Here is a 27,176-nt window from a genome sequence, read left to right on the forward strand (position 1 = left end):
AGTGGACACTGAGTTCCTACCACGTGTCAGGTACTGATGAAGGCATGTGGATTCCATCGATGAACAAACCAATCGTCCTTGACCTCACAGAGCTTACCTTTCATCAGTGGAGACAGACTAGTAGTCAATAAATACAATTTTTTAAAAACTGAGTTATAGAATGTGATAAGTGGCTATAAGTGCTTCAGGGGGAAAAAAAAGAATACATTTATTAGAGTAAGGGGAACTGGAAGGAAGGAAGCAAGATGCAGTTTCAAATAGAATGGTCAGCACCAGCCCAGGTTGGATGCATGAGATAAGTGCTCAGGGCTGGTGCACTGGGAAGACCCAGAGGGATGTGGGATGTGGAGGGAGGCGGGAGGGGGGATCAGGATGGGGAACACATGTAAATCCATGGCTGATTCATGTCAATGTATGGCAAAAACCACTACAATATTGTAAAGTAATTAGCCTCCAACTAATAAAAATAAATGGAAAAACAAATAGAATGGTCAGGGTAAGCCTCACTGAAAAGATGAGACACACACAAAGATTGTAAGGAAGTGAGGGGTGTATCAGAGAGCCATCTGGATGGGGGAAGAGCACTTCAGGAAGGAGAAACAGCTAGAGCAAGACCCTGAGGTGAGGGTGTCACAGCAGAAAGGCCAGGGACAGTGACCTCCCACATACAATAGACAGAACCCCGCATCTTAGCTGACCTCTCTGACTGCTGACACATACACTCTCTCTCTCCTCGGCCTTATTTGTTCCACTCTCAGCTCCTGCACCTCCACCTCTTGAGCCACATCCCAGTTTCTTTCGGATATGGGCTCTCCTCTGTCTTTTCCATCAGTCACTAGGGCTCTTCACATAGTCATCTTTATTCTTGCAGTACAGAGTACAATCACACTACCCTCCCCTTTTGAAGTTAGATGTGGCCGCATGACTTTAGCCAATAAAACTGCAGAAAATGTGTCACCTTCAAGTATCAGTTTGAAGAGCCATCATCTCACTTATAATATAAACTATGAAAAATATACAAAACATTATTTTTACTGGCTAAAAAATGGAGACAACAGCAAACCTTCCTCATCAGGCAGTTGTAAGCTAATACTCACAAAACACTTATCAGAGTGCCTGACGTCCAATGAATTTTACTGTGGTTCCTATAATAATAAAACAAACCACGTAAATCCCTTAGAGCAAAGTGTATGGTATATGCGTGTGGTCTCACTTCAAAGTCTTAACCATTTCCTATATGCCTCCAGTTATAGCTGTCCTAGAGGATAACACAAGTGTTCTGTCTCCTGCCTCTAAAACAATCACGGAAGCCTGTGTCAAGATGGACATTCCATCAGTCCACGATGAGCTGCTCACTTCACTGAACACAGTAGCATGAGCAAAAAACAGACTTTTCCTTGGGTTATGGCAATGAGATTCAGCAATTGTTCATGACTGCTATGTAGCCCAGCCCATTCTGACTGACACAGATTCCAAACTGATGGCATCCCCAGGTCCATATTCCTAAGAACACTCTCTGGGTGACTTTGTTCAAGCCTCTGATTTCAACCACTACCAATGTATTGGTGACAAAAATACAAATCTTCTGAGTGCCTCACTGGTGTATCCAATCATCAGTTCAGTTCAGTTCAGTTCAGTCACTCAGTCGTGTCCAACTCTTATTGATCCCATGGATGGCAGCACAGCAGGCCTCCCTGTCCGTCACCAACTCCCAGAGTTTACTCGAACTCATGTCCATTGAGTTGGTGATAGCATCCAAACATCCCATCCTCTGTCATCCTCTTCTCCCGCCTTCAATCTTCCCCAGCATCAGGGTCTTTTCAAATGAGTCAGTTCTCTGCATCAGGTGGCGAAAGCATTGGAGTTTCAGCTTCAGTATTAGTCCTTCCAATGAGTATTTAGGACTGATTTCCTTTAGGATGGACTGGCTGGATCTCCTTGCTGTCCAAGGGATTCCCAAGAGTCTTTCCTAACACCACAGTTCAAAAGCATCAATTCTTTGCTGCTCAACTTTCTTTATAGTCCAACTCTCACACCCATACATGACTACTGGAAAAACCATAGCTTTGACTAGACAGAACTTTGTCAATAAAGTAATGTCTCTGCTTTTTAGTATGCTGCCTAGGCTGGTCATAACTTTTCTTCCAAGGAGCAAGTGTCTTTTAATTTCATGGCTACAGTCACCATCTGCAGTGATTTTGGAGCCCCTCCCCACAAAAAAATTAAGTCTGTCACTGTTTTCACTGTTTCCCCATCTATTTGCCATGAAGTGTTGGGACCAGATGCCATGATCTTAGTTTTCTGAATTTTGAGCTTTAAGCCAACTTTTTCACTCTCCTGTTTCACTTTCATCAAGAGGCTCTTTAGTTCTTCTTCACTTTCTGCCATAAGGGTGATGTCATCTGCATATCTGAGGTTATTGATATTTCTCCCAGCAATCTTGATTCCAGCTTGTGCTTCATCCAGTCCAGCGTCTCTCACGATGTACTCTACCTATAAGTTAAATAAGCAGGGTGACAATATACAGTCTTGATGTATTCCTCTCCTGATTTGGAACCAGTCTGTTGTTCCATGTCCAGTTCTAACTACTGCTTCTTGACCTGCATATAGATTTCTCAGGAGGCAGATCAGGTGGTATAGTATTCCCATCTCTTTAAGGATTTTCCACAGTTTGATGTGATCCACCCAGTCAAAGGCTTTGAAATAGTCAATAAAGCAGAAGTAGATGTTTTTCTGGAATGCTCTTGCTTTTTCAATGATCCAATGGATGTTGGCAATTTGATCTCTGATTCCTCTGCCTTTTCTAAAACCAGCTTGAACATCTGGAAGTTCACGGTTCACATACTGTTGAAGCCTGGCTTGAAGGATTTTGTGCGTTACTTTGCTAGCGTGTGAGACGAGTGCAATTGTGTGGTAGTTTTAGCATTGTTTGGCATTGCCTTCCTTTGGGATTGGAATGAAAACTGACCTTTTCCAGTCCTGTGGCCACTGCTGAGTTTTCCAGATTTGCTGGCATATTGAGTGCAGCATGTTCACAGCATCATCTTTCAGGATTTGAAATAGCTCAACTGGAATCCCATCACCTCCACCAGCTTTGTCCATAGTGATGCTTCCTAAGGCCCACTTGACTTCACATTCCAGGATATCTGGCTCTAGGAGCGTGATCACACCATTGTGATTATCTGGGTCATGAAGGTCATTTTTGTATAGTTTTTCTGTGTATTCTTGCCACATCTTCTTAACATCTTCTGCTTCTGTTAGGTCCATACCATTTCTGTCCTTAATTGTGCCCATCTTTGCATGAAAGTTCACCTTGGTGTCCCTAATTTTCTTGAAGAGATCTCTAGTCTTTCCCTTTCTATTGTTTTCCTCTATTTCTTTGCATTGATCACTGACTGACTGGATGATTCTACTTAGCTATTATTCAGACACCTCAAACTCAGTAATAGAAAAGAGATGTTTTCCTCTAACCTGCCCCCGACTTCAGTACTTTTTGATAGAGTGAAGATGCCACAACCACTTAGCCACCCAAGCCAGAAACCAAAGCAGCTCGAGCTCCTCCCTTCCTCGTGCATCCCCCTCACCCAACGAGCACATGGCTGCCCACCCGTCTGCTCTGACTGTCTAAGTCCAGGACCGCATTACATCTGTAAACCCATAAGCAGGCAGCAGCAGCTCTCCTGCCACCTGTGTGGCCTCCTTCCAACTTATTCCCCACGTTGCTGAAGTGTGTTTCAAGAACACAAATATGATCATTTCATTTTCCTTCTTTAAACCCTTGTAACTAGCTCCCTTTAGCTCCCTTGATAAATCTGAGTCTCTTTACCCTACCTTCTAAGACCCCTTATTATCCAATTCCTGCCAACCTTTCTACTCTCAACTTTTGCCTTTTACTTTCATGATAACCCCACTAAATTACATAGAGTCTCTCAAAAATTATGCTAGCCATTAACTATTATTGTTTATAGCAGCAGCAGGGTCACAACGGTATAGACCTTACCACTCTACACTATCATCTCTGGCTTACTTATTGGTCTCCTTCAGTGGGCTGTAAATCATGTAACAAATCTTTAGTCTCATTCATCTTTGTATTCTCAGGACCTCAGTCAGTCACTCAGTTCAGTCGCTCAGTCGTGTCCGACTCTTTGTGACCCATGGACTGCAACACGCCAGGCTTCCCTGTCCATCACCAACTCCCGGAGCTTGCTCAAACTCATGTTCATCAAGTTGGTGATGCCATTCAACCATCTCGTCCTCTGTCATCCCCTTCTCCTCCTGCCTTCAATCTTTCCCAGTTTCTCAGGACCTGTATAGCACTTAACACAAGGTAGAAACTCAATAAATATTTGCTGAATGACTGAACGGCTGCCTGACTCAAGAAATGAATGAATGAATGCATAAATACATACACATATACATACCTAAAATCAATAGATAAATCAATGAAAGAATCCAAACACATCAAGGCTTCCCAGGTCATGCAAGTGGTAAAGAACCCACCTGTCAATGCAGGAGATATCATAGGGAAGACTTGCATTTTTTTCCTCTACCCAAATCAGAGACAGGAAAACCACCACTGAGAAAGGAATTATTTCCATTTTCATCCCTTCCCATCACTTCATTCCTATAAGCCACGTTGCCAAAACATTCCAAGAGGGATCACCAGCTAAAAGCAAAGGAGTCATGATGTTTCAGAATCTTCTGCTGTACTCTTTTTTTAAAAACCAACAAGTTAACAGTCTTTTCTCATCTTTACTTTTTCCCATCAATTTCCTTTCTCCCTCTTCTCTTATTTCCCTTCTTTAACTTACAGATTAAACTAATAAAAGACATGAATTTTAATTCCCCTTAAGTGACATTTATAGCAATATAAGATGGTAAATATCAAATGGATTATTTTCAGTCAAATCTGCAAAAGAGATTTTGCAAACACTTTAATTACAGGAGACTGGACATGCAGAACACAACAGCAAATCTTGTTTTGAAGAAGAGAGAAAGAGCTTCAAGCTAAGATTGGTTCCAACCTGAAGAGATAAGCTTTTTAAGGACATCTGTTCGCTGTCCTATAGCTGTCACTTTATTGGCTGGAGGATTAATCTTGAGCTGTATCCCAATGAAATTTCGGCAGGTTATCTTTGAAAAGAAAGGAGAAAACAAGTATCACTTAGGTATTTAGAGCCAAAATTTTTGCTTACTTGAAATGTTCATCTTATTTTTCATTAACCAAAAAGAAGAGATACAGAAAGATGCTACAAATAAAAGCTCCAGAGTAACATTCAATCATGAGAAGTTTTGGGGGAAAAAAAGTGGCTACATAATTTTTCATATTTCTTATGTATACCACAGCTGGAAAAGCATTAGGCAAATTATGTAGAGCAATTAGAATAATTTCTCTGATGTTCTATAATTCACATCTAAATATATCTCCCATTATGTAAGTTGAAACATATTTAAAACAGAGGCTGCTTTTTCAATGGCAGATTTCCCCTCTACTCATAATTAACACTATTTAAACTTCCCTGGTAGAGTTTTTCAGAACTAACATCCTCTGTAGTATTTTTTAAAGTATTTTTTAACAGATTATTGAGTCCTAAAATGATAAAATATATGAAACAGAGCATTTTTAGACTTAAGGTAATTCTTTTATAAGGTCCAAGATTCTCTTCTCTCCATTTCTCCACCTCAAATCCCACACCCCTGCTCAAAATACAACCATCCTTGAACCCCAGTCTGATGAAGATGATGCTTCTTTATTATCATCCCTTGTAGTTACCTCTATGATGAGATGTAAGGACAGTCTAAGAAAATGCAAATTCCTTCCCCCAGCCTATTAAGATCTTACTTGACCTAGTCCTTCCCACTTCTCCAGCTTCATTTTAAAAATCTTTATTGAATACCTATTATGTACCAGGCACTACTCCAAGCTCACAGATGATATAGCAGAAAACAAAATAAGCAAAAACTCCTCTTCTTGTGGTACTTATTCTAGTGGAAATAGACAATAAACAAAATATAGAGTACATGATAAAGTAGACTAAGAGTTATAAATGCTGTAGAGAAAAACAGACAAACAGATACATACATTTAAACAAGGCCGTGAGGAAAATGTCTTCACAGAGAATGTGATATTCAGTCAAGACTGGGAAAGGTGTAGGAAAAATCAATGTGGATATTTGGGGAGGGGAGAGACAGACAGCTGTAATTAGTTTTGCTTCTTTGATTGAACCCTGACTGGTACAGGCAGTTAGATACATCAGCACAGAATACAGGAGAAAGGTCTAGACAGGAGATGTAATTTTGGTAGCCATCATCATAAAGATGTTCACTTTGAGCCACAGGTTGAGTTAACTCTCCAGCGGAGAGCACCCAGATAGAGTGCTGGAGGACCAAGAACAGAGCGCTGGGCTGTGCGAACGCTGAGACACTGGGGAGTAGGGGAGGAAGCACCAAGAAGATGCAGACAGAGCAGCCCCTTCTCCTTCTCATCTCTCCTGTCTGCGGCACGGCAGGGCCTGGGCCTCCTTCCTGTCCCATTGCAGGGTCTTCGATCCTGTTCTCCCCTTAGACTAGAATGTTCTTTTCCACTATAGGGCTGACCCCTTCCCACCAAATGTGACCATCTCCAAGAGACCTTCCGGATCACCTCTGCTCAACTTTTCCATCTCTCACCCCAGCCTATCTCTACCCCATACCTATTTTATCTTCTTCAGAGAATTTATGATGATCATAAATCTTTTTATCTGTTTACATGTCTATCCACTGGTCCTACCTCCATGCTTCTGAAACTAAACTCCAAAAAGCAAGAACACAGCTCTCTCTACATAGAATATGCAAGAGGCAAGAATATGCCAAGGCCATAAGCAGCCGTTGTAAGAAGGAAAAAATGGGAGCCTTCTCTGGGGGGCTGCAAGCCCCTCAAGCCCACATGGACTAACGTGTGGGGCAGGGGCTGGATTCAGCACCCCCAACAAATGCCAAGTGCCCTAGGGCAGAACACAGACTGCACAATTGAATTCAGCAGCTCTAATCTTAGGGAGCCAATACATATTTATTAAGCTAATAAATGAGAGAATAGATGTATCCCTTTCCTCCCCCACCTTAAAGCTGCAACATGTCATTCGTGAGCCCTAGGGACTTTTGCCTTCACAGGCCTACCGCTCCATCAGAAAATATTATTAAAACTGAAACACTGTCTTTAACATAAAAGTTTCTTTTTTCTTCTTTTTGTAAAAGAAATCAAAACATTTAATGGCTCCTAAAAAAGTGCTATGTCTCCAGCACTCTTCTCACTGTGCCTAATGGGTAAATCAGCTTTGACCTGGATATAAGGTCCTTGTGTACAAGGACTTAATTTTTGTTTTCTCTGCATCTGGAAAATACTTGCAAATAGCAATTCTCAACAATGTTTGCTGATTTGAATGATAAATGCCTAAGTGAAAATAGCAACATCTATCTTATCCCAAATCTTGCTAGTTATATCCATACTAATAAGAAATCACAACTGCATGATTAACAGAGCCAAACTTACCTTCTGTTTGTATTCAGCCTCATATCTTACACAAGCCTGTTGGCTGATGTCTGGGCCCTTGCACTTGGATACTTGCAGTAGAAGCTGGCGCTGAGCATAAACCAGGAGTGGAGTCACTTGCTCTGTATATCTTTCACTGGATAAGAGTAAAGTATATATTAGAAACAAACATTAGTAAAGCCACGTTCTTCTCAGTGAAGTCTATCACTGTTAGCCCCCCCCCCCCAGTGGTACTCACTGCGAAATTGTATTAAACTGAATGGCAAGTGATACGAGTGTTTCCCATTTTTCTACTTGATAGACAAGTTCCAGAGATTTTAATACAAAGTCGTGGATCCATTTCAAATCGACCACATTGACGTCATCCAGAGGATGCTCAAAGGTAAGGCTGGAACCACCGTTATCATTCTTAATATTTCCATAGCAACTCGGAACACTGAACTCTCCTTTTTCATCAATAGTCTGCAAGTGGCACATCGAAAGAACACTTTGAAATTTCATATTTCACTACATGTTTGGTCTGAACACGGAATGGATAGCTAAAAACATAACATGGAAAAGAACTGAACAGAAAAAACTTGAATGTGTTTATTATGCAAATCAAAGCTTGACGATCCTGTCCAACAGCTCTTACGTGACGAGGGAAATGCGCTGCCTCTGTGCTGTCCATACAGCGGCCAGTGAGCACACGTGGGCACTGAACTGCGGAAGCATGACCCAGAAACTGGGCTTCTGGGTTCATGGAATCTTAATTATTTGAGCCTAAAGATAAGCAGCCACCTATGGTTATTCACCACTATACTTCCCGGCACATAGTCACTGCTTGAGTACAAACATTAAACCAATAAAGAAGGCAAGGTTATGAGGGAAAACAGGCTACAGTATATACAAATAATTAGATTTCCTTAATGCATTGGTTACATTCAGTTTGTACAAAAATTTGCCCAGTTCCCTGATGCAAATGTCAAACTCAGGGAAGAAAAAGTCTTCTAGAAGACCCTCTTTTCACCAAAATTAAAGAGTTACTATGTAACTATTGTATTCATTTCCTGTAAGTCCCTGCTTCATTTGATACACCCTAGAGATGCTTTCTTTTAATTTTAAAAATTTATTTATTCTTAATTGAAGGACACTTGCTTTACAGTGTTGTGTTGGTTTCTGCCAAACATGAACGTTAATCAGCCATAGGTATATATATATATGTCCCCTCCTTCTTGAACATTCCTCCCTCTTCCCTCCCCGTCCCACCCCACTAGGCTGTTACAGAGTTCAGATTTGAGTTCCCCAATCATACCGTAAATTCCCATTGGCTGTCTATTTTACACATGGTAATATATATTTCCATGTTAGTCTCTCCATGCATCCCATCCTCTCCTTCCTCCCCCTTACCGTGGCCATCAGTCTCTTCTCTATGTCTGTGTCTCCTTTGCTGCCCTGAAAATAATTTCATCAGTACCATCTTTCCAGATTCCTTATATATGCGTTACTATACAATATTCATTTTTCCCTTTCTGAATTACTTCGCTCTGTATAATAGACTATAGGCTCACCCACCTCATTAGAACTGACTCAAATGCACTCCTTTTTATGGGTGAGTAATACTTCATTGTCTATCCATACCACAGCTTCTTTATCCACTCATCTGTTGATGGACATCTAAGTTGCTTCCATGTCCTAGCTATTGTAACTTGTGCTGTAATGAACATTGGGGTACATGTGTCTTTTTCAATTTGGTTTCCCCAGGGTATATGCCTCCTAGTGGGATTACTGGGTCATACGGTGGTTTTATTCCTAGTTTTTCAAGGACTCTCCATACTGTTTTCCATACTGGCTATATCAATTTACATTCTCACCAACAGTGCAAGAGGCTTCCCTTTTCTCCACATCCTCTCTAGCATTTATTGTTTGTAGATTCTTTTTGATGATGGCCATTCTGACTGGGGTGAAGTGATATCTCATTGCAGTTTCGATTTGCATTTCTCTAATAATGAGTGATGTTGAACATCTTTTCATGTGTTTATTAGCAAAACCCTTTAGATCCACCTACTGGCCAGACTATTGGAGAAGGGCATGGCAACCCACTCCGGTGTCCTTGCCTGGAGAATCCCATGGACAGAGGAGTCTGGTGGGCTACAGTCCATGAGGTCGCCAAGAGTCAGACGCGACTGAGCGTCTTAGCACGCACGCACTGGCCAGACTACCGCCCAATAAAGTTAGTAGGGCTTCCCTGGTGACTCAGCAGTAACGAATCTGCCTGCCAGCGCAGGACACATGGGTTCAATCCTTGGGTTGGGAAGATCTCCTGGAGAAAGAAATGACAATCCAGTCTGGTATTCTTGCCTGGGAAATCCCATGGACAGAAGAGCCTGGCAGGCTACAATCCATGGGGTCAGACTAAACAACAATAACAACAAACCAAGTCTAGCCTCTCCTAATTTGGTGTTACCATTAAAGGTAACCTCAACAATAACATGCATAGGAGAGAGTAGGTATCAACAAAAGTAGTAAAGCCCAGGAGTGCTTCCACTTGCCTCAACAAAAGTAAAGGATAAATGTTCCCTCCCATGAGATTCATAGTCCTTGAATTTGGAAGAGACCTTGAAAATCATCTGCTTGTGAAGGTATGAATAATAGGTGTGACATACATGACCTATGTGAATTTGCCCCCTTAGCATAGTGTCTGGCACATAACATGCTCAATAAAAGATAGATGTCATTTTGCTGATGTTATAAGCTCCTCCCTAGTAATCTAATAATCAAAAGTCAAAGAACTCAAATGACACCAATTCCATTTATCTACGTTCTCTTGCTGTGTGGATGAAATCAGAATAATTTATGATTATAGGTGATAGATCTAAAGTTATTGCCAGATTTCTTAACATTTCTCCATTTCTAAACCATTCATAAAGAAAATCATACATGGGGTGATACCATCCTTATGGTAGTCTAGTAGTGCAACCATACTATCTAGATTCATATCTTCACCAATAAACAACTGGTATTAAACATTAGCAAGGAAATGCTTGATTTATTTTTCAGACTCTCTCATAAAAGGCTTTATTCTTTCTGGTCTCTGTTCTTCAAGTCTGCCTCTGATTGAGTTCATGGGATCTTTTATTTCTTTCTTTTTTAAAAAGTTTATTTATTTTGGCTGTGCAGGGTCTTCATTGCTGCATGAGTTTTTCCTTAGTTGCAGCAAGTAGGGGCTACTCTCAAGTTGCAGCACACACACTTCTCATTGCGGTGGCTTCTCTTGTTGAGGAGCACAGGCTCTAGGGCATGCAGGCTTCAGTAGTTGTGGCTCCCAGATTCTAAGCCTAGGCTCAATAGTTGTGGCACATGTGCTTAATTGCTTGGTGGCATGTGGCATCTTTCTAGATCAGGGATCAAACTTGTGTCTCTTGCATTGTCACGCAGATTCTTTTACCACTGAACCCCCAGGAAAGCCTTGATTTATTTCTTACATGCTCCTTTTGTGAAACTAGTTTTCTGCAAGTGATGAATATCAACACTAGTGAATACTGTGCTTTCACTTGGGTACTGAAAGCACTGGATAGCAAAATACATTTCCATCAATGTTATCCTCAGCCATACTGACTATCTTCCCTTCCACTTTCAGACACAGCCTTCTCAGGGTCTTCAGGATCTATTAATTGTCAGGGAACATCACATGATGGCTGATAAGGTCCAGGTAAATAATTGTGATAGAAGGAGATGACAGCTTCCCTGGTTTAGCAGGTACCCAGGGCTCAGAGCGAGCGTGGTTCAACCAGAGGTAGAGAAGGAGCAGATGGAAAAAGTGATACAGAATTTTGTAAATATTTTTTCTGTATCTATTTCAATGGCCATATGATTTTTCTCCTTTACCCTGTTAATATGGTGAATTACATTGATTAATTTTCAAATGTGAACCTTACATATCTGGGATCAAACTCCACTTGATCATCATTTGTATATACTATATATATTCTTTGCATATTTTATATATTGCTGGGATTAATTTGCTAATACTTCATTAAGGAGTTTGGTGTATATGTTCATGAGTAATATTGATTAACATTTTTCTTTTTTATGTACCTGTCAGGGTTAAGCTGGCCTCACTCCCCAAGAACAGTATATTATTTATTATTTCTTCCTTTAAGTTTGCTAGAATTCTGTAGAAAAGTATTCTGGCCCTGGAGTTTTATGTCAAAGTTTCTGATTATAAACTCAACTTAATATACTTAGGTTAATTCATTTTTATCTATCACTTTTGTGTCAGTTTTTTTATGTTGTACTACTAGACATGCCCATTTCATCTAAGTTATCAAATTCATTAGTAAAAATTGGATATGATTTCTCTTATTTTTCTTTTAATATATATGGGAACTGTAACCATATTCCTCTTTTGTTACTAATAATAGTAATTCACACTTTTCTTACTTTTGTTCATCAGTATTCCTAAGATTCTGTCAATCTTAATCATATTTTCAAAAGATTAATTGATTGACTTAATTAATTTTCTGGGTTGTTTTGTATCTAATTTACTTCTACTCTTACCATTTTCTTCTTTCTATTTTCATTGTTCTTTTTACTTACTTTAGGTTTAATTTACTCTTCTTTTTCTAGCTCCTATAGATGAACACTTAAATGGTGGATATTATATCTTTGTTCCTATTTACTAAACATTTAAAGCTATGAATTTCCTGCTAAGCATTGGCTTATTGCATCTCAAAATTTTGATATGTTATCATCAGTTTAAATATTTTTTAAATTTATCTTATGTTTTCTTCTTTGACCCATGGATTATTTAGAATTGTGTTGTTTAATTTCCAGATATTTGAAGATTTTTCTTCCTATATTATATTAATCTGTTTATAATGTAGCTCTTTACATTATAAAGAGTAAATATACTCTTTAAGACTTAAGTCTAAATTTCATTATGACTTCTTTTTTGACTTTGTGTACAATCCATCTTGGTGAACGCACTATGTGCTTTGCTTCCAACCTCCGTCAAAGTACTGCACATCAGTGCTGACGCCAACGACCCCACAGCAGTACTGCACATCAGTGCTGACGCCAACGACCCCACAGCAGTACTGCACATCAGTGCTGACGCCAACGACCCCACAGCAGTACTGCACATCAGTGCTGACGCCAACGACCCCACAGCCAGGGTCAGACTCCAGAGGCTCAAGGGGTCAGTGCTCACTGGAGAAGCCAGTCACAGGTCCTGGGGCACCTGAACTTCTGACTGACCAGTTGTAAACTCAGGCTCAGTAATTTCCTAGAATGACTCAGAACTCACTGACACAGTGTTCTTATAAAGGATACAACCCAAGAATAGCCAAATGCAAGATGGGCCAGGTCTGGATGGGTCTAGGATAAGGCACTTCTGTGACCTCTTCCCATGGATTCAGGGCGTGAGATCTGCTTGGTACATCAATGTGTCCACCAAGCAGAAAGTTCTTCAAGCTTTGGGTGTCTAAAGTATATTCTGAATCTCTGTTATTTGGTGTATACACATTTATGATTAGTATGTCTTTCTGATTAATTGAGCTTCTTCTCATTATGAAATGTCCTCTTTTATCTTTCAAAATACTTTTTGACTTGAAGATCATTTTATCTAATGTAAATATAGCCTCATCAACCTTTCTATGCTAACTATTTTTATAGTATAATTCTTCCATTGTTTTATTTTCAATCTATCTGTTTCTTCATATCTAGAATGCTTCTCTTATGGACAAGTACACGTTTTTCTTTTTTTAATCCAGATAATCTCTGCCTTTTAACTGGGGTATTTAGTCTACTTATATTTAATACAGCTATTGATATAATTGGGTTAGGTTATTTGCCATTTTCTATTTGTTTCATGTAATTGTGTTCCTCTTTCTCTGCTTTCTTTAGTTAACTGACTATTATTCACTTTTCCGTTTTAGTTTTAGCTTTCATTTGGCCTTTCAGCTATATCACTTTTTTGGCAGTTACTTGGGGGATTATTAAATGTATAATTAACTGACCACATTCCACTTAAAGTTAATACTGTATCATTTTATATTTATATAAAATTTAAAAACTTTGACAGTTTCATTTTATTTGCCCTCCCAGTCTTTTGTACTATCATTATCATATATTTTACATCTGAAAACATTATAAACCCCATGAATCAAAATATTTATGTGTTTACTAATTTTTAATGTGTTTAAGTTATATGAGGTTTGCTTTTTTTCAGTTTTATTTTCATACTTTAAATTATAGTGTGGTAGATTTGAAATGGTTGTAAATTCTACATCTAAAGAAATAGAACAGGGACTAAAACAAGTATCAACCAACAAGCTACATGATCTGTTTTAGGGTCTCTTTTTTTCTCTGTCAAATGATTGCTATGAAGATTAAATGTATTTTGGTTAGTTTCTGTAGAAGCTGGAGCTCAATAAATGCTACTTTCTTTTCCATTTATGAAACTGATTTTCAGGCAGGTATTTATAATTAACATCAGTGCATATTATATACTGTGAACCAAATAACAAAGCAAATAAAATTAAGACAAACCAAAAAACAACTCAAGCAAAATATAAAATTTCTACTTATCCCAAGCTGTATGGTACACAAAAAAAATTGTTAATCAACTACAATAAAAAGAATTGCCCAAATACTCTTACCTCAATAGAATCAGTATTCTGTAGTTCTATTAACATGTCAATAAGTAATTCTGCTCCCAAATAGAATGGTAAAACAGAGATACAGAGGAAACTATCCTGGCTAATAGGAAATGTCTTATATAGATCCACTGCTTGTTTATGCAGTATTTGTAGCTCCTGAGTAAAGTTCCAAAGGGCCCGACAGCAGTTCTGAAGCAGAGTCCAATAGCCACCACGGTGAGCAAGAACCTAAGACAACCACAACATTCAAAAGATGCCAAAGTTACAGATCTCTGAGTGACTTCACTTTTCTGCTAACACTCTAAGTAATAAAAGTAACTAACACCATTTGTTATATGCTACTTACAGTGCTAGACACCTTGGTAAGGCATTTATATGCTAACATAACATTCTATATAACAACTCCTATGAAGTAAGTATGCACTAGTATTCTCATTTTACAGATGAGGAAATGGAGGCATGCGGCTAACTTGCCCTGGGTTATGACTCTACTAAATGATGAGCTAGGACTCCAACACGCCCATTGTTCTAAGCGCTGGGAATGTCTCAGTGAGCAAGGGAAACTGGGCCTGACCTTGTGCTGCTTTTGATTAGGAAAATCCAACACTATTAAGCAGATATATCAAAGTACAATTTCAGGGAATGATAAGTGTCATAAAGGAAATTAAAGTAGAAACTGCTCACCCGGTAAGGGTGAGACGACGGGTGGTCAGGAGAGAAGTCCTCTCAGGAGGTGACACATGAGCAGAGCCCAGATTGCTGAGTTGAACAAGTCACGTGGAGGAGGGGCGGGGTCATCGGGAGGAGAAGGGCATTTGGGGCTGAGAGAACAGGAGGTGCAGAGCATGGATGGTGAACCTGAGGACTGAAGAGGGAGGGTCTGAAGCACACTTAGTGCTTTCAGAACCACAGAGGGGAGAGTAGACTGTGCCAAGGAAAGAGGAGCTGAGTTCTGAGAGGTAAGCAGGACCCAGACCCTCCAGGGCCCTGAAGCTGCTAGAAAGGAGGATGGGATACATTGTTCATGGCCATGGGAGATGAACTGAGATGACTTTGCATATTTTAAAAAGCCACTCTTTACTCCATGAAGAAATATAGGAACTTAAGTCTTTCTTGTCCAGAAGGACAGATTTCTTCTCATCTCTTGAGAAGTTTGATGTACCTCCACTTCTTGCTATGAGAAAGAGGAAATTAATTTCTTTGTAGTTAATTCCTATTCTGAGTTTAATAAACTATCAGATAACATTTAAGAAGAAAAAAGGGAAAAGCAGTTGAGAGAAGACACAAATAGCCTGTAGAAGCAGGTCAGGGGGAAGGGTTAGGGCTTTCCCATGCCTAGAAAGATCTTCCCCCTTCCGAGAGGAGAGAAAGGAGCATTCGATGCCCAGGAGGGAGCAAGAGTCTAAAGAGGAACCCCTGGTATCACTGGAGAAGCCCATGTCTCAAGTGTGGCTAGAAAGCAGCAGAGGGGTGTCTGAATATTCAAGGAGACTTTGTAGACAAGGACAAAGGGCACCTCGGCTCTGGATGATTGGATGACTAATGACAAAAGGGGTTCACCATCTCCCTCACAACTCTACCACGTGTGAGACCTCAGTACCGTGGCAAGCCTCACAGATGATTGACACAAAATCCAGCAGGTTTAGTCTCACTGTTGAAATTAAAATTATGAATAATAAGGAAATAAATATATCACACATGCCCAAATTCATGGGCTGAGATTCATGTCCACTACAACAAAGAAGAAGGACCAACTTACCATTGCTCTCCTGCAATATAAAAAGATTTTCATAAAATGATCCAAGAGACCCACATTTGCTGATCGATCCTTTTCTTTACTGCTAAGTCCAGACTGAGAGTCTGATTCATAAACCGTTTGGGTCTTGGAAACATTTTCATCACTCATTTTGGAATTAAGAAATGCCAAAAATTCTTCAGCATCTACAGTATAAAAATAAAGTATAAAGTTATTGAAAGTAGAGAGTTAAGCTTCAGAAAACTCAATAGGTGACTAGCATCAAATGAATAATTCAGACAACAACTGCTACGTTACTTTGGAGAAAGGAGAGAATTGTTATGGATGTGATGAACCAGGGAAAGTTTCCAGAGAAGGAGGTGCTTAGGTTAGCTCTTAAGGGTGAATTGTGATTTAGCTGTGGGGAAGAGTATGGAGAACATTTCAGGCAAAGGTGATTGACCAAAGGAATGATGCAGAGGCAGGAATGTCATGTTTCAGGGGAGAAGAATGACAGGATCCCACTCTTTCTTAATTTCCCTCCAAACAGGCTATTCCCTGGACACATACACTGGGAGATGAGGAGGATCCCTGCAGTTAGGCAGGGCAGCGGCCCTGATCACTCACCCTCCCATTGCTGTGCTGTGAAAACTGCGGAGGACTTCTGCCACAAACATTCTCTTATTAGAACTCTGCACTAAATGCTAAGTCTCAATTGCAGAATCTATTGTAAATTTCATAGGAGGTCTTAGGGAGCTAGTTGAAAAGAAAACTCAAGAAGATATATAGATATATATATATATACATACATGTATATAGTAGTCTATATATGAAAACTTGGACTCTTTCTATGTCTAGGGAATTTACTTTTAAATACTTTAATAGTCATACAATGAATGCAGGTACCAGTAAAACTGTACCCCAGAAGAAATTAAAAAGCATGTCAAGTACCTCAAATATGAATCAAAACTCCTGGGAGAGTTAACCAGCATATGAAATAGCTTGTCCAGGAATAAGCCATACAGCATTTAAAGTGTCATTTTAAAAAAACCTATGTAAGAGGGTTTGTAATAACAGAGATATTGGAGATAAATGGTCGCTCGTGAAATGAGTGGTATTCAAGGCAGGTGACCTCTCAGGAACAGTGTCAGTGCAACATCCAGACAGACAGCCCTGCTCACACACATCTCTCCACCTCTTGGGAGCCCTTGTCACCTGACCAGGAGACAGTATTGGCTGGTCCTGCCAATAGAATATTATCTCATTCATCGTGGAGTAAACTTTCATGGAAGGTGCTGACTGAAGATCCTAAGGCAAGATCCTGAGTACAACTAGAAAGCAACTAAATGATGCTGTCATGCCTGCTTGCAGCAGAATGTTTGGTGGAATTTTTCCTGAAACTTGCATGCATGATCCATCGCTTCAGTCATGTCTGATACTTTGTGACCCCATGAACTGTAGTACACTAGGCTCCTCTGTCCATGGGATTCTCCCAGCATAGATACTGGAGTGGATTGCCATTTCCTGCTCCAGGGGATCTTCCCCACCCAGGGATTGAACATTTGAGAGCAGGCAGGGCTAACATTTGTTGAATGACCAAGTGAGTGAATACACAAAGGGCCTAGAACCAGGCATGGTATATCATCGATACTCAGCACAGGTTCTGAATGGATTCCATAGGTTCTACCTCCAAAAGGTGTTCTTAGTCTGTTTGTGTTTCTCCATCTTCACCAACTTTGCCTCATCCAAGCCTTCATCACCTGAGAGCAAGTTTTCCCTTACTTTGGCCACTGAAGGCTATGAATATTTTTAAAAGAACAATATATTTGTTGAATGGGCAAATTGGGGTAGGGGAAAATTCAATATAAATATTTCCAAACATATGTGATGTTATAAAAATGTAGTAAGTTAAAAAAAATAGAACAAATAAGAATCTTCTGCAAAATACCACAACTCAACAAAATTCCTGTCACTGGAAAATGATCCATATAACTCAGTGTCTGTTGGGGTGCATGTCAGGGAACATGTGTTTGTGTATGTGTGTGTTCCACTTGTGAATAAAAATATCTAAAGACAATTTGATAGTATATAACGCATTTATTTTACCTGATGGTAAGTGAGCCTTTCTTTTTTTAGCTGTAAGAAGGAAATCAAGCATCCCTTTATAGTTTTCTAGAGTCAATTTTCCTGTTGGCAGTACTGTTCCTGAATTATACAGTGAGAACATAGTAGGGTCACATGATCGGAAACTGCAAAGGGAAAAAAAACTCATTAAAAAAACAATAGAAGCAAAACTGAATTCTGTCAAATACTAAATAAATAAATAAATGTTTTAGTGAAATTGGATTTAGCACCAAGTTACCCTGATACAAATTCGAGTGAGTGAAAGTCACTGAGTCGTGTCCTACTCTTTGTGTCCCCATGGACTGTACCCCACCAGGCTCCTCTGTCCATGAACTCTCCAGGCACGAATACTGGAGTGGGTTGCCCTTTCCTTTTCCAGAGGATCTTCCCAGCCCAGGGATTGAACCCGGGTCTCCCACACTGCAGGCAGAGTCTTTACTGCCTGAGACTTTCAGTCATTGTTTAACTGTCATGCTGCCAAGTAATGCTGCATGAATGGTCATGTGTGACTGGACAGTCAGATGAAAACAGTTCTCCACGTCCAGAGGATAATAAGGAAGCCCATTTGATCTGAACTCTTCTCCTTTTCAGAGCCTCAAAAATGGGTCACACTGCTAAAAGTTTTCTCCGTCAAGAAATCTAAGTACTTTCTAAATGCTAACCTGGTCTAGCCCACATAGACCAGAATTTTATTTTAACCAAAACTCTGGAGAAACAGAAACTGGGTTCAAGTTCCTTGCAGATTTCAACCTGCATATTTTATCACTGGATTACTGAAATAAATACCCTCTTAATTCATATCCCTATCATTATTAGTCTCTCCTTCCTCCAATCCATCCAGTATCTTTCTATCAGAAAAATTTCTTATCATAGCCCTGCTTAAAAAAAAAACCTTAATAATCTCCCATGATATATAAATTAAAATTCAGATTTATAGACAGTTAAGACTGTTCATGTACTGGTACTGACCTTCTCTTCTGATCATTTCTCCTTTTCAGATGCCCTAGACTCTGGTCAGACCACTAGGGGCTCCTGTCCTGAGTTTCCTTCCTGGGCTGTGACTCGTTCTTCCATCTTTCCGGAAAGCTTGTTTGCCTACTGCCCATTTTTAAATCTTGCCTGTCCATCAGGACTCAGGCCGAGTAGCTTTTCTCGTGAAACCTCTTCTGGCAGTCTTAGCCAGTAGAAAGCCTCCTTCCCAGGTACAAAGACTTTATGCGTACTTCACCTTTTACCTTTATTGACTATTATTTGTGAACATTTGTGAGCCACTCTACCAGATTCCAACTTGTAGATCCTGTTCAACTCAGAATGCACCTCACGCCTACCTCAGTACCTTGTTTCTAGTAAGTGCTCAATGAGGGTTTTGTTTTGGTTTTGGCTGCATTGGACTTCCCAGGTAGCTCAGTGGTAAAGAATCTGCCTGTCAAGCAGGAGACACAAGGTTCGATCCTTGGATTGGGAAATACCCTAGAGAAGGAAATGGCAACCCACTCCAGTATTCTTGCCATGATCAGAGGAGCCTGGTGGGCTACAGTGCATGGGGTCACAAAGAGTCAGACACAACTTAACCACTAAACCACCACGACATGCAGTTTGTTGGATCATAGTTCTCTGACCGGGATCAAACCCGTGCCCTGTGCAGTGAACGCATGCAGTACTAATAACCAGACTTCAGGAAATTCCTTCAATGAGTAGTTTTTTTAAATGAAAAGCTCTGGTTACATAAAGTTAACTCTGCTTACATGGTATTCCGTATTATGTATTTATCTTATATTTTTACCTCCCATTTTATCTCCTCTAGTACTTTAACCAAAAATAAACAAGAACTGGAAAGTATCTTCTGAATTAATGACAGAAAGTGTAAATTATATAAGAAAGTATAGCCTGTGTTTATGGAGGCTTAAAATATACCTCTAATGAAACACAGATGTGCCTAAAGCCTACTAATATTTTGGTTACTAATATTTTGGGGGATCCCTGGTGGTTCAGTGGTAAAAGCATCTGCCTGCAATGCAGAAGATGCAGGTTTGATCCCTGGGTTGGGAAGATCCCCTGGATAAGTAAATGCCAACTCACGCCTGTATTCTTGCCTGGAAAATTCCATGGACAGAGGAGCCTGACAGGCTCGAGTCCGCAGGGTAGCAAAGAATCAAACACAACTGAGAGACTGAGCATGCAGAGATACAATTAATATTAAACTTCTCTTGGAAAATTCACTTTCTCCTTTCCCTGAAAGCTATATTGAATAGCATATTCAAATGTATGCAAATTAGCACTTCATAAGTACTTATATCCAGCACTTGTTTGGGAAAGATCCTGAGATAAGAAATTTTCAAAGCACTCTGTGAACCTCTTTAAGTTACCTCCAACCTCATTGGAGCCCTGCACATACAAATACGATCCATATTTTTGAGACTAAAACAGTACTCATTGACAATATACTATACCTGACCATTATCGGTGAAGAACCAAATTTTATCTTTGTATGTTCCCCTAGCTTTGTTAAAAGGAGGCTGAAGTGTGCGCTTGCCAGATACAGGTTCATCTGAGCTCTCCAGGGCATCTCCTCAAGAAATATTTGATGGAACCTCTTCTTTTTAACATAACTTAATATTAAAGGATTCAAGTTTTCCACCAGGAATTGATATGCTACTTTTCGAACATCGGCTCTCTTTTTTCTGTCCAGGGAAAAGGAAGTTTTGCAATTACAAGAAATTCTAGACATTTTATAACAAAGAATGATCCCTGTTTGTACAAAGTACAGCAAGAAATCACTTGACTGTCCTTATGCAAATGTTTCTGGCTTATTTGTCATTTCCTTAGTGCTAAACGTGTAAAGCAGGACAATGAGGAAGGCATGAGGATAAACACTGAGGACAAGGACACTACAGCCTGCCTTCGGCTCTCTCTGCTGTCTGTGTCCTAGGCCCAAACGAAACAGCTTTTCTTCTGTCACCCAAAGGCCACTGAGATTAGACAACCAAATTATAAGGTAATGTTCACATTCATCAACTAACTTTAATATTAAACAAGAAAATCATTTCTCTGTTCTTTTCCTTAAGGAAAAGAAAAACAACGGAGCCAAATTTTTCCTATCATTATCTAGACTACAGAGGAAATAAAACATCAGTCAACTCTACATGCAATAACTTCATACATCCATATACCCAATGTGCTCTGAAAAACACGAATATCTCAAGTTTTGGCTAATAGTTCAGACTTTAAGGATAATATATGTTCAGTTTGTTTCAAATTATTTCTATCAAAATCTCAAAGTAGCCCATCTAATTTCATAGTTACATAATTGTTTATATGGCATGACTTTATTTCTTCAAAATACTTAATCTTTTTTTTTAAACAGTTGATGATGCTGCTGCCTCATTCTCCCGGATTTATACTGAAAAAGGGGGGAAAAAGATCTCAATTTGTAAGTTAAAGAATCTTGCTCACTTTAATAGATAACAAGTATGAATCTGAGTCAACACACACACACAGAGAAATAAAGGAAGGGAAATAGGGATGGACAGATGCAAGGAAGGAAGGTCGACCTCGCTGCACTGGAAGGACAGATATTCTAGAGAATAGAGGAAGGAAGGAAGGAAGGAAACTCTTTTCGACATGCAGTGTTGATATTATCATTCAGTGTGGAGTTATTCTCTATTTGTTGGTGACTGACTTCCTTTTAATCCAAGGTTTTTTGAGCTTTTTGCTGTTGTTTGGTTATCTTTGGTTAGCGTCTCTGATAGCTCAGTTGGTAAAGAATTTGCCTGCAAAACAATCTGCCCACAATGCAGGAGACTCTGGTGCAATTCCTGGGTCAGGAAAATATGCTGGAGAAAGGATAGGCTACCCACTCCAGTATTCTTGGGCTTTCCTTGAGGCTCAGCTGGTAAAGAATCTGTCTGCAATGTGGGAGACCTGGGTTCAATCCCTGGGTTGGGAAGATTCCCTGAAGAAGGGAAAGGCTACCCACTCCAGTATTCTGGCCTGGAGAATTTCATGGACTACAGTCCATGGGGTCACAAAGAGTCGGACACGATTGAGCGACTTTCAGTTCACTTCGCTTCACTTGGTTGTCTTGGTAATGTTACGCGATTTCCAAACAGAAATGTTTTAAATACCTCAATCCTAAAAATTAAAACTATAGTTTCCAAAATAAAAGTCAATCTTTTTCCTGTGTGAGATGGCTGTGAAAGTGAAGTTGCTCAGTTGTGTCTGACTCTTTGTGACCCCATGGACTGTAGCCCAGCAGGCTCCTCCACCCATGGGATTTTCCAGGCAAGAATACTGGAGTGGGTTGCCATTTCCTTCTCCAGGGGATCTTTCCATGTGAGATGGTTAAGTCACCTCAAGAGGCAAAGGAGAGTGACTGAACCAGAGGCATCTTCCCTGCTAGAGAGGGTGGGATGGTGCAAGGAGACAGCTCTCGCTTTTGTGTCAGTATTATTTTGAGCTGGAGGTAAATGAGAATCAATAGATGCAGAAGGATGCCTTCTTGGAGATGCCCTTATGTGAGGGAAAATAGAAACTTCTGAAAAAGATGAAGAATACCATAAAACTCCTCTCCTGGGAAATGTTATGACCGGGAAAAGGGGAAAACAGCACCTGGATGGACCTGCCCAAACAAGTCTTACTCCATTAGTTTTCTCTCATATTTCTACCACAGTCTGCTGCTCTTGAAAGCCTACACCCCTGGTCATGCTACTGTAAATTCACTGTCCTTTTTAAGATGCCCTATAAGCCCAAATCCTAACTACCCCTTTGAGTTACTCATCACTGAGTTCTCCCATGCATAAGCAAATGTTAATAAACTCCTTCTTTTTTTCTCTAGAACAAGATAAACTCTTCTAAACAGTTAGAAACAGACCAACTCTTCTGTTAGTCTAATTTTACCAAGTTCCAGCTGGAGAACTTAGGACGGTAGAAGGAAAACTCATTTTTTGCTTGCCTTAAGTCTCAGTGAAGCTGTTTTAAAAAAGGAACTGGGAAGTAGTAAGTATAAAAGTAAGTATAAAAGCAAAAATTAAGGGAAAGGAAGATAAACACAATAAAGAGGACTGACAAAGACAAAATTTGGCTCTTTGAAAAAATGGGGGGAAAAGTAGACAAACCTCTGGCAAGATAAATCACAAAAATATGAGAGAAGACAAAAATCAATGAAGTTAGGGATGAAATACAGTGTGTAACTGTAGATATAGCAGAGATTCAAAGAATAACATGAAAACATAATAACATTTTATGAATAAATTTGAAAATTTGGTAAAATGGATAATCTCCTAAAAAATGGAATTCATCAAAAAGAACTCAAAAAAAATATCACAGACTCAAATTGGCTATTCATCTTAAAGAAACTGAGTCATTGGGTAAAAAGATGAATGTATGTGGGCAGACCTAGAATGCTGTAATAAAATATATATATTTGGTCTTTGTCTTTTATTTCAGGTATAGAACTCCTAAAACTTGGAATCTCCTGAGTGACAGGAGTCTCATGTTGTTCACGATGAATTCCTTTGGAATACACCTGAGTCTAGTAAGGTGACTCAGGGTTGGCTGTTAGAGAGCCTCAGGATAGAGGCTGGTCACCAGAAAAATCAAACACATGATGAGTAAGTGGAACTTTCAGTCTCAACCCCCAGTCTCTGGAGAGATTAACTGCAGACTAGGTTTTTTAAAAAACCTATTAACAGTGAAGTTCAGAGGGCCTCCAGGTTGGTGAATACATCCACATGCTGGGAGAGTGACACATCACAACTCCATAGAGACAGACGCTCCTGTGCGCAGGACCCTTTCAGACATCATCCTATGAACTCCTGCATCTGGCTAGTCATTTGCATCCATTATAAACCAGTAAACATAAGCAAAATATTTTCCTGAATTCTGTGAGCCACTCTAGCAAATTACTGACCTGAATGAGGGGAAGAGGAGTCATGGGAACCCCCTAGTTGGAATAGAAGCAACAGAAACGTGTGTAGCCTGGCCATCCTATTTGTGGCTGGCACCACAGGTGGGGCAGGGTCCTTCAACTGGTGGGGCTAAGGCTGTCTCCAGGTAGAGAGAATTGAGTTGGATTTTTATGCTATAGTTCTACAAGTGTTACCACTAGGAGAAAACGAGGTGAAGGGTGTATGAGGGTCTCAGTTCTCTCAGTTGGAGTCAGAGAATTGGTTGGTTTTGTATCTTTGGATATAGGATATCTCTGGGGGCAGTTTCCAGTTTTATTTATTGACGGTTGTTCTGCAGTTGTGATTTTGGTGTGCCCGAGGGAGGAGGTGAGCCCGAGGGAGGAGGTGAGCCTGAGGCCCTTCCACTCCACTGTCTTGTCTCAACCCCCTGAGAAGCGGTTGGTTTCGGAAGACACCCCATTGGAGTCAAAGGTGTGAGACAAAGACACGGCACACAGCTTAACATTTACATACTAATGTACTTTGCACAGATTAAAAGAGAAAAAAATCTCAGTGGAAAAATATTCAGCAAAATTGAACACAATCAGAAGAAAATTTTTAGAAAACAAGAAATCAAAGACAATTTCCTAAATTTGATACATATGACAACTTGCTAAGTGACAAAAATGAAAGAATAGACTACTCAAAAAAAAGAGTTATTCAATTGGCTATAATGAAACTTAAAAAGGGGAGAGAGACACTCTTTCTCTTACCATTCACAAAAATTGATTCGAGTTGGATGAAATCCCCAATTGTAAAATCAAATATTTACAATGAAAAAGAAAATATTTTACTCAGAGAAAAATTTCAAAAATAATAAAAGGAAATGCTGATACCTTTGATCCCATTAACAATTATAGCTTTTAATTTAAAAAAGAAGACCTTGAAAATGCAAATGGATGAATGACATCTGGGAAAAGCATTAGTATCCAAACCTCTAAAAATAAATGAGAAAACAAAAGTTGTAAATGAGCAAAGGATCTAAACAAGCAGTCTTGAGAATAGAAAACCCTAGGGTTTAAACAAATATGAAAAGCTGCCTAAACTCATTCATAGTCAAAGAAATAAAAATTCACAGCTCATAGGTACACAAAAATTTTTAAATCTGATAATAATAGTAAGTATCAGGAAAGATGCTGAATAATGGAAACCTGACATACCACTGATGAAAATTCCAAAGCAATTTAGCAATATCTAGAAATGTTAAAATGTTCATGACCTGGAAACTACACTCCTATGTATTTACCCCAGAAATTCTCAAATATACATGTGGAGATGTATATAAGAATGTCCTTTGTAGCACTGTTTACATAATGGAAATGTGGACAGGACTTATGTATAATCAACATGAAAAAAATCTCACAAACATAATATTGAGGAATAAGAGCATATTGGCAAAACAAACTGTAAAAAATAACACCACATGTTCTTTACGGGTATACACATATATATAATTGAAGTATAAAGCCACTCATAAGCATGATAAATGCCAGGTTTTGGATAGTATTACTACTGGGATAGAGGGGGGACAGAAATGCGTTCCAAACGTTTTATATGGCACATTGCATATTGAGTACATGTTCATTTTTTATATTATTTTCTATACTCACCTAAATTATACCATAATTTAAATAAAGAAGATGAAGGAATAATTAGTATTATTAGTACTAATAATAAATTAGTATGTAAGCTCACTGATGGCAGTGATCCTATCTGTTGTGTCTACCAGTGTATCCCTGGTGCCTAAAATAATGCATAACACATGTAACCCTCAAGTGAACATTAATTAATTTATCAGTCAATACCTTTCATGCTCCGGCATTTCAGAAATAAAAGGATTTTTATTCAAAAATTCTCTTAGAGTTTCCTTTCTTTTAGATTTTCTTTTTGGCTTCATTTCTGTAGTCTTAACACAGGAGATAAAAAAATGTTACAAATTAAAATCTGAACACAAATCTGAGTACAACATGTTGCTGCTGCTAAGTCACTTCAGTCGTGTCCGACTCTGTGTGACCCCATAGACGGCAGCCCACCATGCTCCCCTATCCCTGGGATTCTCCAGGCAAGAGTATTGGAGTAGGGTGCCATTGCCTTCTCCAAGTACAACATAATTTACTTGTATTCTAATGCTTATCTCTTGACATTAAAACAGTGACTTCTTTATGCCCTTCAATTAAAATTATTTATCAAAAGTAACAGAAGTACCACCATAGATAAAAGAAGATTATAAAAATATCCATATAACTTAAGAATTAAAGTATATTGTATAATTATAAGATTATGCTTGTTGGTATTATCTTCTGTTTAATATTATAATAAATTATAGTGCAGCCAACCATCTCTAGATACATAAATCTCTTAAGTTCACTAATTGAAAATTCAAAATTTATATGAAACTTACTTTTCCGATCTCCACTACTGCAGCTCTGTACTTCTTCACAGGTTTGATGGCCTTTCTAGACAAAGAAGTATCCTTGTATTTCATTTTTTTCATTCCGAGAAGGGACTCATTCCTCCTATTACAAAAAAATAAAGTCAGTTAAAAGCATATGCAAGATTTTGCAAAACTACCCCAAAGTAATAAATCTTTAATGAGTATTGTCACTGAAATTATTCTAGAAGCATTTCCAAAATTGGTTGCATTCCATGCATAAATGAGACTGTCATACTCCCAGTCCCATCAAGGAATAGCTGGCCTCTCAAAAGAGCAAAATGTAAATCATAACATCAAATGTGATGAGAGCTGAAGTATTGATATGATGTAGAAGGAACAGAATCGAACTGAAAAAAAAAAAAAGTGAACACTTTCCTTTAAAACCGAGTGACCCTAAACAAGATATCTTGCTTCCAACTGACTTCAGTCCCTTTAGTTCCCTCATGTGCAAGCTCCCAGCCACTACCACCTTCGGACATGAACAGGAGCTAAGCATTTTAGATTACTACACTCACCCATGGGTATCTGCAGGGGCTCAGTTCCAGGACCCTCTCAGATACCAAAAGTCAAGGAGGCTCAAGTCTTTATATAAAATGGCATGTTATTATAACCTACACACATCCTCCTATATAGTTTAAATCATCTCTTTAAATCATTTAAAATGCAATGCAAATTCTGTATTAGTTCAGTTCTGTATAAATAACTGTAAATACAACATAAATATTATGTACATAGTAGACAGGAGTGTGGCAAGTTCAAGTTTTACTTT

At 39.2% G+C, this 27,176-nt stretch overlaps 1 protein-coding gene across 8 annotated transcripts in view; it reads right to left on the bottom strand.

Moving 5' to 3' along the window:
• Positions 1-27,176, bottom strand: part of CFAP54 (cilia and flagella associated protein 54) — a 298,472-nt gene that overhangs the window by 152,537 nt on the left and 118,759 nt on the right. For all 8 annotated transcript variants that reach the window (XM_070454137.1, XM_070454138.1, XM_070454135.1 and 5 more), the window contains 9 exons: positions 26,375-26,489; positions 25,779-25,879; positions 20,479-20,709; positions 18,011-18,153; positions 15,929-16,110; positions 14,170-14,397; positions 7,767-7,990; positions 7,529-7,664; positions 5,025-5,133 (listed from right to left, as the gene is read on the bottom strand). In XM_070454137.1, coding sequence (XP_070310238.1) covers positions 5,025-5,133; positions 7,529-7,664; positions 7,767-7,990; positions 14,170-14,397; positions 15,929-16,110; positions 18,011-18,153; positions 20,479-20,709; positions 25,779-25,879; positions 26,375-26,489 — 1,469 coding nt within the window. The remainder of the gene's footprint in view (positions 1-5,024; positions 5,134-7,528; positions 7,665-7,766; positions 7,991-14,169; positions 14,398-15,928; positions 16,111-18,010; positions 18,154-20,478; positions 20,710-25,778; positions 25,880-26,374; positions 26,490-27,176) is intronic.

This window comes from Odocoileus virginianus, chromosome 23, assembly GCF_023699985.2.
Source record: "Odocoileus virginianus isolate 20LAN1187 ecotype Illinois chromosome 23, Ovbor_1.2, whole genome shotgun sequence".
NCBI lineage: Eukaryota > Metazoa > Chordata > Mammalia > Artiodactyla > Cervidae > Odocoileus > Odocoileus virginianus.